This window comes from Phragmites australis, chromosome 16 (assembly GCF_958298935.1).
Source record: "Phragmites australis chromosome 16, lpPhrAust1.1, whole genome shotgun sequence".
Classification (NCBI taxonomy): Eukaryota; Viridiplantae; Streptophyta; class Magnoliopsida; order Poales; family Poaceae; genus Phragmites; species Phragmites australis.
In genome coordinates this window covers 22,439,156-22,456,204 of record NC_084936.1, presented here as the reverse complement: position 1 = coordinate 22,456,204, position 17,049 = coordinate 22,439,156, and the positions used below count along the sequence as shown (strand labels likewise).

At 44.6% G+C, this 17,049-nt stretch overlaps 2 protein-coding genes across 3 annotated transcripts; both read right to left on the bottom strand.

Annotated features, from left to right (window-relative positions):
* Positions 1–646: 646 nt before the first annotated feature.
* On the bottom strand, positions 647–3,723 carry LOC133896027 (cytokinin hydroxylase-like). The gene is made up of 5 exons (XM_062336544.1): positions 3,332–3,723; positions 3,009–3,238; positions 2,662–2,903; positions 1,363–1,753; positions 647–1,265 (listed from the first exon to the last, which is right to left on the bottom strand). Exons 1-5 carry the CDS (start codon positions 3,612–3,614, stop codon positions 825–827), a joined length of 1,587 nt encoding a protein of 528 aa, XP_062192528.1. The 5' UTR covers positions 3,615–3,723; the 3' UTR covers positions 647–824.
* Positions 3,724–9,239: 5,516 nt separating this feature from the next.
* LOC133895564 (uncharacterized) lies at positions 9,240–15,427 on the bottom strand. 2 transcript variants are annotated; one of them, XM_062335979.1, is made up of 5 exons: positions 15,014–15,427; positions 14,143–14,228; positions 13,636–13,974; positions 10,987–13,553; positions 9,240–10,877 (listed from the first exon to the last, which is right to left on the bottom strand). In XM_062335979.1, the coding sequence occupies exons 1-5, from the start codon at positions 15,033–15,035 to the stop codon at positions 9,650–9,652; spliced, it is 4,242 nt and encodes a 1,413-aa protein (XP_062191963.1). In that variant the 5' UTR covers positions 15,036–15,427; the 3' UTR covers positions 9,240–9,649. The 2 variants fall into 2 exon arrangements, with proteins under 2 accessions (XP_062191963.1, XP_062191962.1); XM_062335978.1 differs by having other exon boundaries at positions 14,143–15,427.
* Between the last annotated feature and the right edge of the window lie 1,622 nt (positions 15,428–17,049).

The following is a 17,049-nucleotide window of genomic DNA, read 5'->3' as shown; positions in this document are numbered from 1 at the left end:
AGATCGTCAGGATCAGGGGCGGATCCACGACCCATGCAGCATGGGAGTGCTGGGCATTTTGTAATTAGACTAACTTCATTTTTTATGGACTAAATAGTGTACTGGCTTTACATTTTATGGGATGATTTAACTGTTATTTCCTAGGCTGAGAGGTGTTGCAGCCCCTAGCACCCCTAGATCTGCCCTGATCGGGATGTTTTTCTAATAGAGAAGAGAGTGAACAGGAACACCACCACCCTAGTCTGATCCCACGTGTGGCAAAGAAGGGGGTGACCTAGCTTGTCAGTGCTCGAGTCCTGCCACCACATGCCTTCAATTAAAAGGATTCGGAGTGAAGTCAGGGGCATATAGTATGATAAGAGCTAAATCTCATCCGTATATTTGCAATCTAACAGCTCACAATAGAGTGAAGTCACCTAACTTCACTCCGCTGGGAAGTCGATGATCCCCATCCCAATTGAAGGCCAGGGCAGTTGTTTAAAAGAACTATTTCTTTGAAAGGGAGGTTAAAATCTGCTCCTTGAAACACTGTCAACGAAATGTCATTACTACAAATATTATGGGAGGCCTACATAGCCAACATTTTACGTTGCTGCACTAGCATACAAGATTATTTTCCATTGACAAAACAATGTCAACAAAATGTTGACTCCAAATATTACGTTATTTCTATATTTCAGACCATCCATCTCGAAACGAAGCACAAAATTTTCTCTCTAGTCAAGCAAAAATCAAAGAAAAAGAAAAAAATTGTCCCAAAATTGTAAAGAACCAAGAACGCCAGGAGCAAACTCCGTCCGAATTATGCAGCCTAAGCGCGAGGTCTACTGCCGCGTCAGCGGTAGCAGGCGCACGGGCACGCCGTGGCGCGGCCGGAGCGTGAGCACGTTCACCGGCGCGTGGCGGTACTCGTCGGAGATGCCAAAGCGGAAGCTCGCGAGCAGCATGGCCAGGACGACCTTGGCCTCCACCATGGCGTACGCCTGCCCGACGCAGTTGCGCGGTCCGGACGCGAACGGCAGGAACCGCCCCGCCCAGGGCCGCGCGCGCCCGGGCGCGAACCGGTCCGGCCTGAACTCGTGAGCGTCCGCGCCCCACACGGCCTCGTCGTGGTGGATGGCCAGCACGGGGATCCACACCGACGCGCCCTTCGGCACGCGCAGCTCGCCGGCGCCGGCGCCGAGCGTGATGTCCTCGAACGCCATCCGCGGCAGCAGTGTCGCCGGCGGGTACAGCCGCAGCGTCTCGTTGATCACCATCTGCAGCTGCATGCAAGCGCGGCGGCTAAACGTTACTTTTCACAGTGGCTGGAGTGAACAGTGAGCGGATGGAACGCATGGTTCGCCAGAGTTAGTGGCTTACGACGGTGAGCTTGGGGAGGTTGTCAGCGGTGGGCGGGGCGTCGCCGCAGACGTGCGCGACCTCGGCTCGGGCCTTGTCCTGCCACGACGGGTTCGTGGCGAGCAGCATGATGGCCCAGGTGAGGAGCAGCGCCGACGTCTCGTGGCCGGCGAAGAAGAAGGTCTTGCATTCGTCGATCATCATCTGAGCGTCGTACCCCAGCTCTCCATGGCCGGACTTCTTCTTCTCCATCTCAGCCAGGAGCATCCGGAGGAGCCCCATGCCGCACGCAGACGACGGCGTCCGTCCCTCGTCGGTGATCTCGTGGCTGCGCTGGATGGACTCCTTGAGCACCTGCTCAAGCTCCCCGTTCAGCCGCTTTATTTCCCGCCTGTATTTGCTTGGAAAATACCTGAAACGAAAATCACGCTTCAAAAAAATCGTCTCGGCCCTTGAGTACCCAATTGTCACGCTAAAGAAACAATGCTATGACCAAAAAAAAAATATCTTTTATCACACTTCACTCATAGTGCATTTGGATTATGCTTTCATCATTTCAATCCGATTTTTAAAACAATGATTTGGAGCATTTTCGAACACACGGCTTTAGGCGTTTTGCTGTGAACCGGTTCCTCTGACTTACCTCGGAGGTGAACAGTGTTATAAGTCTGGGTGAGCATTAACCTACAATAATTTATGTCCATAGGTTTACCTACGAGATTACTGTTCATACGACACTAAGCACGGGATTGCTGTTCATACAGATACTGTTCACGAAATCACCATTGTGGTCCTATTCATGGAGGTAAGTCATGGTACTGTTCGTCCTGTGATTTACCAAAATCGATTCCTCTGACTTAACAAAGGTACAATAATTGTATGAGCAGTGTTCTCGTGCTCATTTTATAAACAGTCTCGTAGACAAGTCGTATGAATAATAAATTACTGTAGATTATTGTTCACCTAGATACTGTTTATGGCATTGTTCACCTTTAACTTGCCTCTCTGCTAAGCCAAAAGAACCGGTTCCGTTCCATTCCTATATAAAGGGTGTGAATTTCCATGTCCCAAAGAAATGAACAGCGATTCATGTGCACAGATCTTTTGTCTATACTATCAACATTTGCAAAAATAAAAAGAGCACGTAAATATTCGTTGACGAGTAGGGCCTAATGGCACTTCTCTGCACAACTGAGCCCCACGTGTCAGCTGGAGGTACATTCTAAATTTCTGATGCTATTATTACTATTTTTTTGGTAATAAATTGGCAATGCTCTGTTCGTACGCGGAGCAGAGGAATCGTGGCGGTCGTTGACTTACTGACTGCCGGGGACCCAGAGGTAGCGGCTGGAGCGTGCGGTGAGCCGCTGCAGCTCCTCGATGAGGTGGAAGATGCGCTTGCCGGTGTTGTAGCTCGTGCCGAACTCGGTTCGCGCGATGATGTCGCCGGCGAGCCTCGCCATGTGCGCGCCAACCTCCACCTCGTTCCCGGCCCTCGCCACCGCATCCCGCAGCGCGCGCACCGTCTGCCGGGTGCAGTCCACCATGTGCCCCACCCTGCCCTGCCAAGCCATGCATGCCACGTTAAAACGACGGGTCAAGAGCCGCACGACATGCCGGTGGTGGCGTCGCGGACATGGGTGCGTGCGTGCGTCCAGAGTTACAACCTTGAGCCTGTCGGCCATGAAGGCCGGCGCGACGACGTGGCGCTGGTGCGACCAGGTGGCGCCGTTGGCCATGAGCAGGCCGCGGCCGATGAAGTGCTTGGCGCCCTGCCGTTGGAGCCACGACTTGCCGGTGACGTGCGCGTGCCTCGACGACAGCAGCTCCCGCACCATCCCCGCGTCCGTCACGCACACCCGCGGCTCGCTCCCGTACCAGTACACGAACAGCCTCCCTGCACAGGTGTAAACGACGACAAACTCCTCCGGTCAGCTCACCGCTTCCGCGCGCTCAAGGCCGGCCGGCAATGCAACGTGAGCTTACTCACCGTACACCTTGGACCAACGGACATAATGAGGCAAGAGGCGGCCGACGATGTCGTGGCTCAGTGAGCCCATGTCGCCGGCGGTGGCCTCGGCGACGAGGGCGGACACGTCGCGCAGGTTGCCGACGAGGAGGCGCGCCGACGGACCGTGGACGCCCTGGCCGGCCAGGATTCTCCGGATCCTCGCCGGCGTGAGGAAGTAGCAGGAGACGGTGACCCATACGGTCCTTGTCAGCAAGAACGAGAGTGGCAATGCGAGCACCAGGACGACGATGCACAATGCCATCTTGGACAAAGCTCTTGGCCTTGTGTTTGTGCGCAAGTGCAAGTGGCAGCTTGCACTAGGCGCGCCTGCACATATATAAACACCAACAACCCGGGGGGTAACTAACAACGCCTTGCTTTGTTAAATATCTTTTCTTTGGGCCTATCAGGAATCACGAAATTTCACAGGAAAACGTTCAATTTAGCATGAATCGAACTAAAATGTTTGTGCAACGGTAAAGATAACTGGGTGGGAGCAATGTGTTTTGACTTGTTTTTGACCGAAAAGTGGAGGTCAAATTGGTGAATTTAAGAGTGGTTTGTGTTGTGTTAGTGGGGAAGGAGAGTGTGCTTTGGCATAAAGTGGCAAACCGGAACCGGTTAAGATAACTGCATTTGTTAAGTACAGCTGGTGTGTCAATCAATCTTGCCACTAAGTGAAAAGAAGTAGCATATCTTTAACATTGAAACATATTGTTTAAGGCAAAGGCATTTTAGTTGATATAGATCTGGGCACACGGTTTCATTAGAGCCAGTTTTTTTTTTTTTAGTGGGTGGGGTACAAATATTTGGTCAGATTTTTTTAGAATACGCAAGAGAATTGCATAATATCTGGTCAGTTCAGTTACACAATTCACAACTGCAGAAGAAGCAAGGTTTTTTTTTTAGGAAAAGAAAGCAACTATGAGTATCCTACAACACGAGGATCTCCATATTTCAATTACGGTAGTCAGTTCCTCTAAACATAAGGCTAAAGTCCATTGCCAGGAAATTTTATCAGAATTCAGAAATTGAGCTGCTTGTTGTGTAAGCAAATGGCCAAGTTAATCCCTTAAGACAAAAAAAATCTGAGTGGCTTTATTCCATCCTCCCCCACTTTCAGTCTTTCACTGTAGATGATTCTCAGAAACTAAGTGTCTGCCAAGGAACATAACCGCTACTTTCCACCTGATGCAAGTAGCAGAAAAGAAATATGGTAAGTTACTTCAGAAGGGTTTGTCTTCAGAGAAGAGTCTGAATTGGATGTATCACAAAGCTCCAGACTCACAAGAGGTCAAAGGCCAGAGGGTCTTGTTTAGTCTCTTAAAAAGAATGCACCTGAAACTCAAAAGCTGGTGGTGAGATTACAAAATTCATCGGACTAAGAAATTCTCCTTTGATTTCAGTCGCGGCTTAAACCTTAAGCCAGGCAGATGTATTTGGCTTCTGGGCCTCAGTTCTGTGAAATATGCGCTGCACCTTGTCACATGTCAACAGTTCTTCTTTGCTTTAACACACAATGCACTCCACTGAACAAAGTGAAAGAATTGTTCTGCAAGGCTACTATTTTTCCGCCTCGGAAAACAAGAAAACCAGGATGCCATATCCTACATTTTTCATGAGAACGATATGGGATATGTAATACAAGTATTTCAATCACTGTCAGCGATATATTTTGCGAAAATTTCCGTCGGCTTTCCAAGTCGGTTTAAGTGTGCCAACTAGATATTCGAGTAGGCATGCCTCCTGGACGCCAGCAAGAACTAGTGTACAATCGTAACCTGGTAACTGATGTCCAAAAAAAGTTAAAAGATTATGCACATAACAAGTTTGGAAAAACAAAGTTTAACAAAACAGAGAGCGGCTCTTGGACAATAATACCTGTGCTTTGTTGAATCAGGAAAAGAAACAAATGAAGGGCGTAGACCACTAGATTTGATCGACAGCTGTGGGACTGAGAGGAACCGCGTGACAGGGCTCGTTTGTTTATTTAGGGGCCCGGCTGGTAGGTTCTGGATTCCCAAAACGTTTTGGTTCCAATTTCGATCTGAAAATATTTATCTAACAATTAAAATCACAAGGACGGTGATTGTAAATGATAAGTGAATCAGAAAGGGAAGAAACTACATTTTACTAGTTTCTTCCTCAGTGTAAAAAAGAGTAACGTTTCATATTCAAATCACTTGCCAGAAGCATCATTTGGTAAGGATACACTAATTATATCCAGAATCTGAAACGTTTCTCGCATCCAAATAGAGCCTTAGATGGACAAAATGATTTTGCATAACTAAGTCAACTGAACACACATCTCAGACAAAACATGACTTGGTTGAGCACGTTTCTTCTAATTACTTAAGGACCCTCGTTAGAATTTAATTGAGGGGATAGTTATTTTATCATACATGTTTCGACGCGTTATCGGCTTATCGCTGTTAAACTAAATGGCCAAATTTAGAAGCAAATAAGGATGTTAATCTCACAAAATACTTGCCAGACTGCCTCTAGCTTGAGAAAATGAAAGCTGGCTGATATATTCGGCAAACATAGATGTAATCTGATGTGATCTAATAGTACACCAAATGGATTTGAGAATCTTTGCTCTGGGCGCAAGATCTGGTTCGTGCAATCCATTAGCGCTTTCTGACATCTTGTCGGTGACAACTAGCCACGATAAAAACATCTGATGGTCCACGAGCAGCTTCACACCTCTTCATTTTCCTGAAGGAGCTTGAGAAAACGCTTGGTCTGCTTCAAGATGTCACGTTGATGCCTTTGTGCAAGCTTTATTCGAGGCTTCTGAAACAGAGTTGCATGACATGCCCCAAAGATTATAAGCCAGTGTCTGTTTGTTCCCAACACCTGCAAAAATAGTGGCTACAAATCAAAACATCATAGAGTGTATCAGATTAATCTTACAGCGATGATATGTCAGTTCAGACTAATGTTGGTCAAGGAGAAAAATATTAAAAATGCAATGGTTCATAATAATGACGCAAGGGGTTCTTCCACGTTGCAGCAATTCACCTTGGATAAGTTCATATACTAATTTCCATAAGAGAAAAAAAAACCATCAGTTTCAGTTTGCAATAAGCTCGAAGTTGTTCCATGGATACAACTTTGCTGTCAGTATATTTGAAGGAAACCGATTGTTCAAACTGGATTATTTAGTTATGCCTTATAGTAAGCAACTACATGGTTCCACATACCGAGGGGGGGGGGGATCAAGGGACTTTTGGCCCTGAACTGGATCATTTGTAAAAAACCAAAGCCTACAGGTTTGAACAAAACCAGCAAGTCGAGCATCGTAAGTGTTCTGAGCCATGAATACAGTATTGTAATCTGTGGATAATGAAACGTTCTGTCCCGAGATCTCTATGAATTACAAAGGGAGGAAGGGTGTAGCATAACAAGAATAACTTGGAGAACAATGAATTTCAAGGAACATCGCTGCTATGTGATAACAGAGGGTTTGTAAGTAATCAAGCAACACCATAACCATCATGCGATATCTAGGATACTGGTCTGTTCTGTAGATAACTGTTCCCCTTGAAATTTTCCTATGCTCCAATGTACTCTATGATAACACCTGTGGCAAATTGGAGGAAATACCAGTCAAAATTACTGATTCTAAGCCCAGACCACCCCCAGCCCCAGACACCAAAAAGTAGTGCAGCAACCTAGCATCTGGCAGGTACACCCAAGAGAGAGAGAGAGAGAGAGATCCTTTAAAAGAAGCAAAGAAGTAAAGAAAGCTATCATTTGGGTTGTTTCTAGTAAATTCCAACGTACAATACATGATGTCGTTTGTGCTACCAGAATATCTAGTTGACACACAAAACTGAAGGCGGAAAATAAGGACAGAAATCATATAAAGAAAGAAGTAATCAAGTCTTTAACATACAAAGCTACTCATGGAAATAGAAGTTATCCTATGTTCCTAATTTCTTGTTCAAAAGCTTAAAAAATTATAACTTACAGGATTATTAAACTTCTAAGTTTTTTTCTCTCTACAACAGTAGTATAAAAGAATCAGTTTCTTGAGTGATACAAGCATTAATGGGTTAATGTCACATCATCTAAAGACAGAAAAGGGACTGCTCATTTTTCTTATCATTTCTAACCATTTTTGTTGCCTTTCCTAGTGCAGGAAAGCAATTTGGTATCACACAATGCTGCTACCATGATAACATAGTCATATTTGAAATGGATGCAGAACACTCCATCCATTTCAAATATGACTAACCAATTCACAGAATCTCTAGTGACAGCATCGGATCTTTTTTTTTTCTCGAACAACGCAGGAGAGCTGCGTGTCATTTCATTAAAGAAGATAGGGCACCAAAATTACAACTCCTCACACACCACACACCCAAAACAACCACACATTAGACAAAACGATACACACACGCCACGATTACCAAAGAAAGCGACCACAGCGACAGGACACCGACCACAGCGACAGCATCGGATCTTACTTGGAAGTTTCAAGTTATCCTGCACACGACAAAACTAGGGCCTCCATCTTGCAAAGAAACGAAAAGAAGAGTCGCAAGTTCCAGAGTACACCACTATCCCAATCACACAGGGGGGGGGGGGGGGCAACTGTTTTACTTTCATGTAATGGATTCAAGAGTGCATTATGGGGGCAAATGGCTCATACATCAGTACAAAGTGAATGAGATTATGATGAATGTCTTAATCAGCCAAGGCAACCGTCTTCACACACAAATATTTAGTATCAACATTGCCTAAAGCCATGTTATACAACGTGATAACAGAATATGCACTAATTACACCCACACAACATATGGTTGCCAAACAAATCACATTTATACCAGACAAGATGGCAGACAACTAGGTAGGTGAAATATGGATGCATTCTCTGAGCTACAAAAGAACGTTTCCCTGTCAGTTTTGCTGCCGTAATAATATAAAGTCCACATATAAAATGTATGTGACACATCCAAAAACTAGTGGCATCCATTTAGAGCTGTGAAAAGTAAACACAAATAAAAATGGATTGTACAGGTTTGAGAAGCATAACCTGGCATTTTCAGCAATTAGACACGGTTTACATATTAATAAAACATGACATGCTGGCCAACAAATAACCAATCAAACAATGTTATTTAAATCTTGAAATATTCTCATTTGCACTTTTCATACAACACATATTGTCACTTTCGATCCATTGGTTGACTGTTGACTCTTGGCATGGGTTCACCAATTGTCTACTAAAAATAGTACTTATTATCTGACAATCAGGTTAGCACTTGTAGGCCCATTCAACAAGATAAAAACCATGCTGTGCTGTCTAATTGGGGCTCTATCAGGACCTAACCCCCAATGAAACAAATCAGACTTAACACATTGACAGCTGTGCATTCACAACCATTGAATCATATAAACTGATACATGACACTAAACCAAGGGCAGTAATATGCTAATATTCCATTAATTCCTATGGAAGTGGAGCTATGTCCCTTATGTTCTTGAAAACGGTATGCTAGAACTTATGAGCAGCAGGAAGCCAGAAGGTCAAGACTTGTTCCAGTACTCCAGAAATCAACCATTGTTAAATATACTCGAAAAATGGAACAGAACTGATGATGGCCACAATACCTTGGCATCCTTTTGGATGTGCAAGAGCACTAAGCAAATCTTTCTCCTAAAAGAATATCAAAGTCAATTTCATGATAAAAAAAAGGCAAATACAACAGAGGAAAGTAGAAAATTGTTCACCTCACGGATGTCAAACTTCCGAAAACAGAGTTTGAAATGGTCTCGGGCGCTGTGAATATATTGAACAACACATATAACACTGCCCACTGGCAATTGGATAGTACAAAATGCCAGATGAAAAGCAGAAACATAAGAAATAGAGATATTTGAGCTCAAAATTAATTCATTGATCATGTTTAAATGGAACTCATACAGGGATAATGCCCATTAAAAAGAGCATAAGGGATAAACGTGAGAAATATCAGAAGATAAAAAGAACAGCCATAAAGCTGAAAGCAGTGATTGTAATTCTACAACCAATATAAATATTTACAAGCAAAAACAGGAAAATTGTGAAGTTAATCTGCATTCCCCTCCCAAGAAGTGCATGATTCGAGCATTTGTGCCTTGAACACATGTAGCAGCAGCAGAACACAAGCACAAATTTCCATCAAATTGCAGAGATTGAATTCCACCAAGGATTTACAGCACTTCCTTTTCCAGTTCAATCATATCCCAACGGATCTTTATTATCCTTTTTAGTTCTACGGGGCAAATTCACAGCCAGCTGCCCAGCTACCTCCCAAAGCTGTCAAATCTCCGAGGACTCACCCTTCTTTGGAGTTCTGGAGATCTGGGAGCAGAGATACGAGTCCGGAATTTATCTCCAGTATTATTTCTGAACTGTTTTACAGCACCATTCCGGTCACATGGCTTCACAGAATGACTCTCATATCTATCAGCGTATTCCCTTTTATCATCACCATTCCCATCATGCTTATTTCCCCTATAGCCATAAGGAAGTCTTCCCTGTGTCGAATGGTAGAATTCTCCAGACCTTGAACGTCCTTGGGAGTCCATTACATCAAATCTGTCATTTCGTGAGGTAATTCTCAGAGGAGAGCTTCTCCTTGAATATCTTTTATTGTGATCAGAAAGATCTACCGCCGAACTGTTCCTTCCATCAACCCATGCTGAAGCATGTTGGGAGTAATTGTGGTTCCTTGATAAAGGACTGTAACGCATAGCTCGATCATCATATCCAGGTTGTCTCTGAGGTGAAGTCATTCTACCCATTCTAACTTTAGTCGTGTGACTAGGTGGAGATCTACTACGCCTCCGTAAAGTTGAAGCTCCATTGGCCATAATCTTCCTTCTGTTCCTAGGTGATGCCCAATCATGTGGGGATCGAGACCTTGACCCAGAAGGAGATCTGCTGTGAGCATGCGAAAGGTTAAGTGATGCTCTACCCGTTGGGATGCCCCGTTGTCTACTGGACAGTGAGCAACGAACTGAACTCAAATTTCCATCAGTAGTATGATCTTTCTCCATCTCCAGACCATATCGACCAGACTGGCTACTACTCGCACCAAAATGTCGTTCTGGAGATGCTTCCCTAGCATGTGCAGGACCTCTGGACAACCCGCAGGCTCCATCCCTGTCAATTGGAGAACCCTGTCCAGACAAAGCACGGTATGAGCTAGTGTTTCTCATCCTTCTTGCCATGTGACCAGCATTTGCAGCATCAACAGCTCTTACTAAAGTTCCATCACGTGCAACAACAAAGCCATTGCTTTCCATCTTTGCGACAGCAGCTTCTGCAGCATTCCTTGGACCAGACAGGCAATAATTATAATATTCAGATGATTCACGCCGAGTAGAACGAGGATGTTTTGAATTTTCCACCCACTGCTCCCCCCAGCTGCCCACTTGAATTTGCCGTGATGCATCATAGATGCCATGTGATTTATGAGAGTCAGTTGTCCTTTCAACTTTTGAGCCTGAGCCATAACCATCATCAGATCTGCATAAAAGAAGAGGTATCATGATATTAGTCAATGGTGTCATAGCAATGAAATCATCAGGAATTGAATTACCTATAAGATGACTAAACAAAGTCACTCAAAATTTACCTGCTCAGTTCATTTCTGTGGGGTCTATCAAATGATCTTGGTCGCTCCACTCGTTGCACATCTCTATTCGATAGTCCCATTTTTTGCAACGACTCATCACCTCCAGCTGCATCTAATGAGCTCAAAACACACCACTTAGTAGAATCAGCTCCGTTCCTTGGATCACGTCGAGAGTGCCTTTGATTTTCAGGCAACATATCCCAACCTGTGTTCTTCATTGTGATACTTAACAGATCATCACCTAGACCATCATTGCACCTTTCAGGCTGGCTGACTGTTGCAGCAGATTTAACTGTTACACGGCCTGGGTTTATCTCATACATCTGAGTATCACCTGTGACTCTCGAATGGATACTCTGAGCCTTTCCAGCAGCGGTAGATCCACCATCTAAGCAATTTGTAGACCATGAGCGCTTAGATGAGACAGGTGAAATAGCATCATCTTCCTTTCTGGATTGTGTTCCGTTGTAACCAGCAGCAGGAACACCCGCATTCTTTGAAACAGAGTCAACAGGTAGAGGAGGGATTTCAGGGGTGGCTGCTTCATTCTTGTAATCTGATACATGATAGTGCCAGTTGGCACGTTTAACTTCTTCATACCCATCATCCACCCAATAAAGGTCACCAGATTCTCTAAGTTCACCATCCTCATATTGAGAATCATCCTCCTCATCATCGACTTCTCCAATCCCAGCTAGATTTTTGCTAATATGAGATGTGTCAGTTTCATAGCAGTGCTCCAAACAAATATCCGATGCAGCCTTCCCAAGCTTATTTTCGTAACCATTCTGGTAGCTATGTGCTGCAGCTTGCGAATCCACAATACTTCCTGCGTCTTTAACACCTGGTTTGTTGCATTCTAAATGGAGACCAAGAGCCTGAGGAGCCGCACCTGAAACGTAATATGTTTCTGCACTGCTACTGTTGGCACAAGTAATTAAACAATCTTCAGAATTAATCACTGCATCAGCACCATCTTCTTCATGCACATGGGCCATATCACAAACAGAAGAACCTGGGTTGTCCTCTGGATGAGTGAGGTTTTCTGGATCAATGCTCTTGGTGTATACATCAGTGCCATGTTCACCCTTCTTGCTAACTGACTGGTCCCTTTTACTAGTTCCTGAATCAACATCCAAAAGCTCCTTGTTTTTTAATTCAGATATGCTTTGTTCAGAAGCTTCTTCAAGTTTATGGAATGCAGTTACTGTTGGAAGGTTTGTGCTTTCCTCAGAAACTAATCTGCTTGCGAAAGGCTTCACTGTGGAACCCAGTTCACTTGTTTGGATTGAGTTACCTCCAACATGACCATCCGCAGAAGACATATGAGACAAAGCTTCGCAACCAACAGGTAGGGGATGTGAACAATCGATTTTCTCCACATTTGCAGTTAAAGGAAAGTGCTCCGTGATAAGAGCCGGTTCTGGATTAGACCCTAGGAGTGATTCCATTACAGAACGAAACCTGATCTTCTGCTGATCAGGCAAATTTATTGTTTCTGCAGAGGTATCATTCCCTATAGAATCAGATTTTAATAGCTGCGAATTTTGGGAAGACTGATGGTGCAAAGGGTGAGATGAACTGTCAACAGGAGAATCGCCTTCATCCTTGGTATTAACATCTTTTGGTACATCAACCATATGAACTTTGTCAACAGAGAGATCAAGTGCATCACCAGCATCTGTTGAGTCAAAAAGGTCATGAGATGTCTGTGGTTTGTTCATGTCATTTCCAGCATCATTACAGCCGCTTACAGTAGCAACTGTAGGATCAATACGATCATCATCATCACCACAATTGGTGTCCCATGCCTCCATTGCAACATTTAGATCCCAGTGCAGCCTAGAATCACGAGTGTCATTGGCATGTTTGGTTTGCACAGCTGCATCTTGCGAGCAGCCTACAGATTTATCTGGATTACCTGAGCTGTTTGGCATTGCAACACTCGAAGGCTTAGCATCAGAAGCAATCTCTGTTTTGTTTGCACTGCTCAATGCAGAATAAAGCGAGCAATTAACATTGGGAGCAGATGCGGATTCAACAAGATTTTCTGAGCTAATTAGCGTGGTAACAAACAAGGGCTTCATATCTGGAGGAGAATTAGATGACTCAAGAGGCTTATCATGAATGCGATGTGAAGCCTCCGGAATTTTTAACTTATCCCGCTTCATGCCATGTTGGAGACTCAACTCGGTGCTATTCATAGTATTTTCCAGCTTCCTTTCTTCGGGAGGATGAGCTAACTTTGAGCATGCCCAATTCAATATGTCACCATCCATCGCACTCTCACAAGCAGCAGCAGCTAGTATTGATATACCAGAAAAATCATCCGTGTCAAAAGGACCTTTATTCTCTTCCTTGCACTCACCACCAAGCATCTTAAACTTAAGATGCTTCTCATATGATGGAATGCCTCCAGAAGAGCTGCTTAATATTTTTTCATATGGATCCACTAGCAATGGAGTCGGTGGAGGTGATGGAGAACAATCCATATGAAATCTTCTCTTTTTTATAGGAACACTTTCCATGGGGTCACTAAAGCGTCTACCGAGAATGGATACCCCAAGCTGCAAAGATAAATTAAATCATGAAACTTAGCATTAATGAATGTATTGACTATTGCATATTTCATAGGATAAAAGTAAGGACCTTCTCAGATTCAGAGACTGGAGCATCTTCTTGTGCCATCTCATTGCCGAATGCATAGAAAGATCTTATTTCATCCTTCATTCTGTCCTCTCCAGAGAAGGAGGTCCTTGCTCTCCTTGCGCTTCTTTGCCTTCTGTTTACAGTCTTCCATCTCACACCAGGATCTATAGGTCTTGGGAGCTCCAAGCCCATGCTGCCAAGTTTTCTGCTACACGATGGGCCTCCTCTGTCTGTTGTTGATTCACCAGTACAGCCTTTGCAGGTCATCGAAATATCTGTGTTATTGAGATTACAAAGTGATGGTGACAATGACCTTCCAGTGCAAGTGCAAAATTTGATCTACAAAAAGACCAAATTAGCCATAAGATTGCGAACAGCAAAAAGTTAAAGATACAATATGAGGCTACCAGTACTCTAGCAAACTGAAACTGAAACAACACAAGCTTTTAGCTAGGCACGCAGTTTATGCAAGACAGAAACCAATGTGTTGGAAAACTATGTGCGTACCATCAAATCAGATTGTCTTCCTGTTACTGCAACGGAAACAGGAGACTGATTCACATCAACCGCACCCTTGGATCCAATTGATCCCTCTGGAAAACAAAAACAACAGAAGGTTGCTATTGAGCACCACACCATCAAAGCTTATGGTACTGTTTGAAGAATAATAGCATCACAGTCCACATAGCATGCACATAATCAAGAGGAAAAAACTAAACAACGCCTCCGTGGACATGCCACCGCCCCAGGTCACCCATCGCAGCCAGACAGCCACTACTTGAACCCTCTCTGTGCAAATTAGTAACAAGCTTCAACTTCCGGGCCGAGAGCATTCAAACAAGCAATCTTATCTTGCAGCACGCAATGAAAGCCAGAAGCTAAACCAGAAGTAAAGGTCATCCTGCTAGAATTGAACCCGCGACAAAATAACACAGCAGCTCCTCCATAAGTCAAATGCCCTCTGCCGTCGGCCATCGGCCTCCGCCCCAAAGAAAACACCAATTCCCCTCCTTTGAAAACAATTAATCCCTGTAAAGCAGGTAGATCTGGAATCCGGACCAATTTCTGATGACACCTCTTTCCGGCAGACACGAAGAGACGATGAACAGAGGCAAGTCCGTAGGTTGACCCGATAAAAGAACTCCTTCGCCAGCAGTCCAAATCCCGCAGATAAAGCAGATCTGACGTCCGACGAACGAGAACCTGTCCTTCATCCGCACCACACGAAGAAACCAGAGGAACACAGGGTGATCTCCTTGGCGGCGGCGGCGGCCGAACACAAACCCCCGCAAATCCAGAAGTCGCGCCGGCGGCAAAAGCCGGCAAAGCAGCAGCCGCAGGGTCTACTCAGATTTCTAAGATCTAGGGTTGCATATACCTTTGGCTCCAGCCTTCCTCATCAAACTCAGCGCCGCCGCCTCCGTCCCTGCCTCGCTCTCCCTCTCTCTCCTCTCCCCGCTCCCGCGTGCCCAGGGCTCAGCTGGAACCCGAACCCTTCCGCCCCATCGCTTCCCTTCTCTCGCTGGATTCCTTGCTTGCGCCGCAGTGCGAAGAAATTCCCGCTGCTTCTCTTTTCCGCTTTTGACCCCCGACCGCGCCGGGCCGGGCCGATCGATCGGCGACGCCTCCTCCCTTCCGCAGCTCCCGCTTTACGACTCCGCCGCGCCGCCGCTGCCGCCGGCCGCGATTTTTTTTTTTTTATTGGAGCCTTTCCTTGTTCTACTTCGCCGCCTGCGGGTGGGAGAAGACCAAGACCATTTTTTCTGTGATTTTGCGAGGGCTAATGCTCCCCCCCCCCCCCCCCTCTGGCCTCTGGGTATTGGAATATGGACACGGTTCCGACTCTGGATGGATGGGATTGCCCTCGAGGTGAGGCCCAGATGCATCGAGCTCGGCCGTCAGATCGGAGGCCAACGCACTGGATTGATTGATGCGGTGCTTTGTCTTTTTCTAGGCCGAGCTGCTATGGACTTGCTCTGTTGAATGTTGAATGCATGTGTTGCTGCTATGCTACGTTCAAAAATAGCTATGCAGTGTGTCAACGGGCAAAATCAAAAGTAGACAACATATGACACTTATTTTATCAAAATAGATAATATATCCATATATTTGTAAATTTATTATTTGTATTTAGCATCTTGTTCACTGAAAATCCTATTTCGGTATGTAAGACATCGAAAAAAGGTGAACCCGACCTTTTCAGCACATAAGGTGTCGAATACATGCCATTTTCGGCACCTCAGACACCGAATACGGTGCATCGTATTCAACACCTCTGGTGCCAAAAACAACATATTCTTGTGTCAACAGCAGTTCACATCTTGTCATCGCATTTCTGCTCCCGCTCAGCAAGTACTCGCTTAAAAATTGAAGCTTTGTGATGTTTTTGTTTCTTCTTTGTTTTCTTCTACACTTCTCATTACCTTCTTTCTTTTTCACTATTGAATAGCATAAAAAACGATGCTTGATTGTGGGATAGGTCACATGAAGAATGAACGTTCATATGGAGATTATTTAGTTATTTGTTTGTTGTTAGCGTGGATATAGTTGTCAAACTATCCTTTGTCAGGATTGGGTGATTTCAACTTGGATGGCAAGGAATCAGTACTTGTAAAATTTGTAATCCATGTTGTATGGTGCTGTAAATTTGTTATGTTGGTAGCGACCGCTACCGCGCATTGTCACCGTGTCTCATCACCTCATTAGGTCATACAACAATACTGGTCTATATATGTTCTTGTGTTAACAGCGGCGTGCTGCTGCTGTAAATTTGTTTTAACGTAATTTTGTTGATATTTCTTTATTCTCTTAATATAAATTTGTGTGAGTAATTTTATAGTGAACAATAGTAATTGTGAAGCATAATTATCATATAATCTAGCACATAGGTTACATATGCTGATAAATATTATATAGGTCATAGGATTTTTCAACGCTACGCAAATGGACCTTAACTATAAAGAGATGATGACAACAAACACTGACATATACCGTACGTTTAAAGACTAATTTAATAGTGTGCTTTAGGGAATGAAAATAGATCGGGTTACAATAGAAGCTCTCGACTGAGTGCACCTAGGATATTTACCCTTCCTCAAAGTATCGAAGCCCTCTGCCTTAGCACGACAGGCCCTCTTCCGCTTCCTTTCCCTCTTTTCTTCGCGAGCTTCAACCATAACATGCTCTCTATTGTCTTCCTCATGTGCTCTTCCTCCTGACGCTTGAGTCGTAGTTCCTCCTAATGTTGTTCGTACTCTTAATATTTGTACGCTTCCCTCCTCCACTATATGCTCATGTTGACCCACCGCTTCTAGTGCTTATTTTGTTCTATGTCCAGCCATTACATGAAGTCACAGATAGGTGGAGGAGACTGGACAGATGAAACAAGAGAAGAGATTAGTAAGACAGTACATG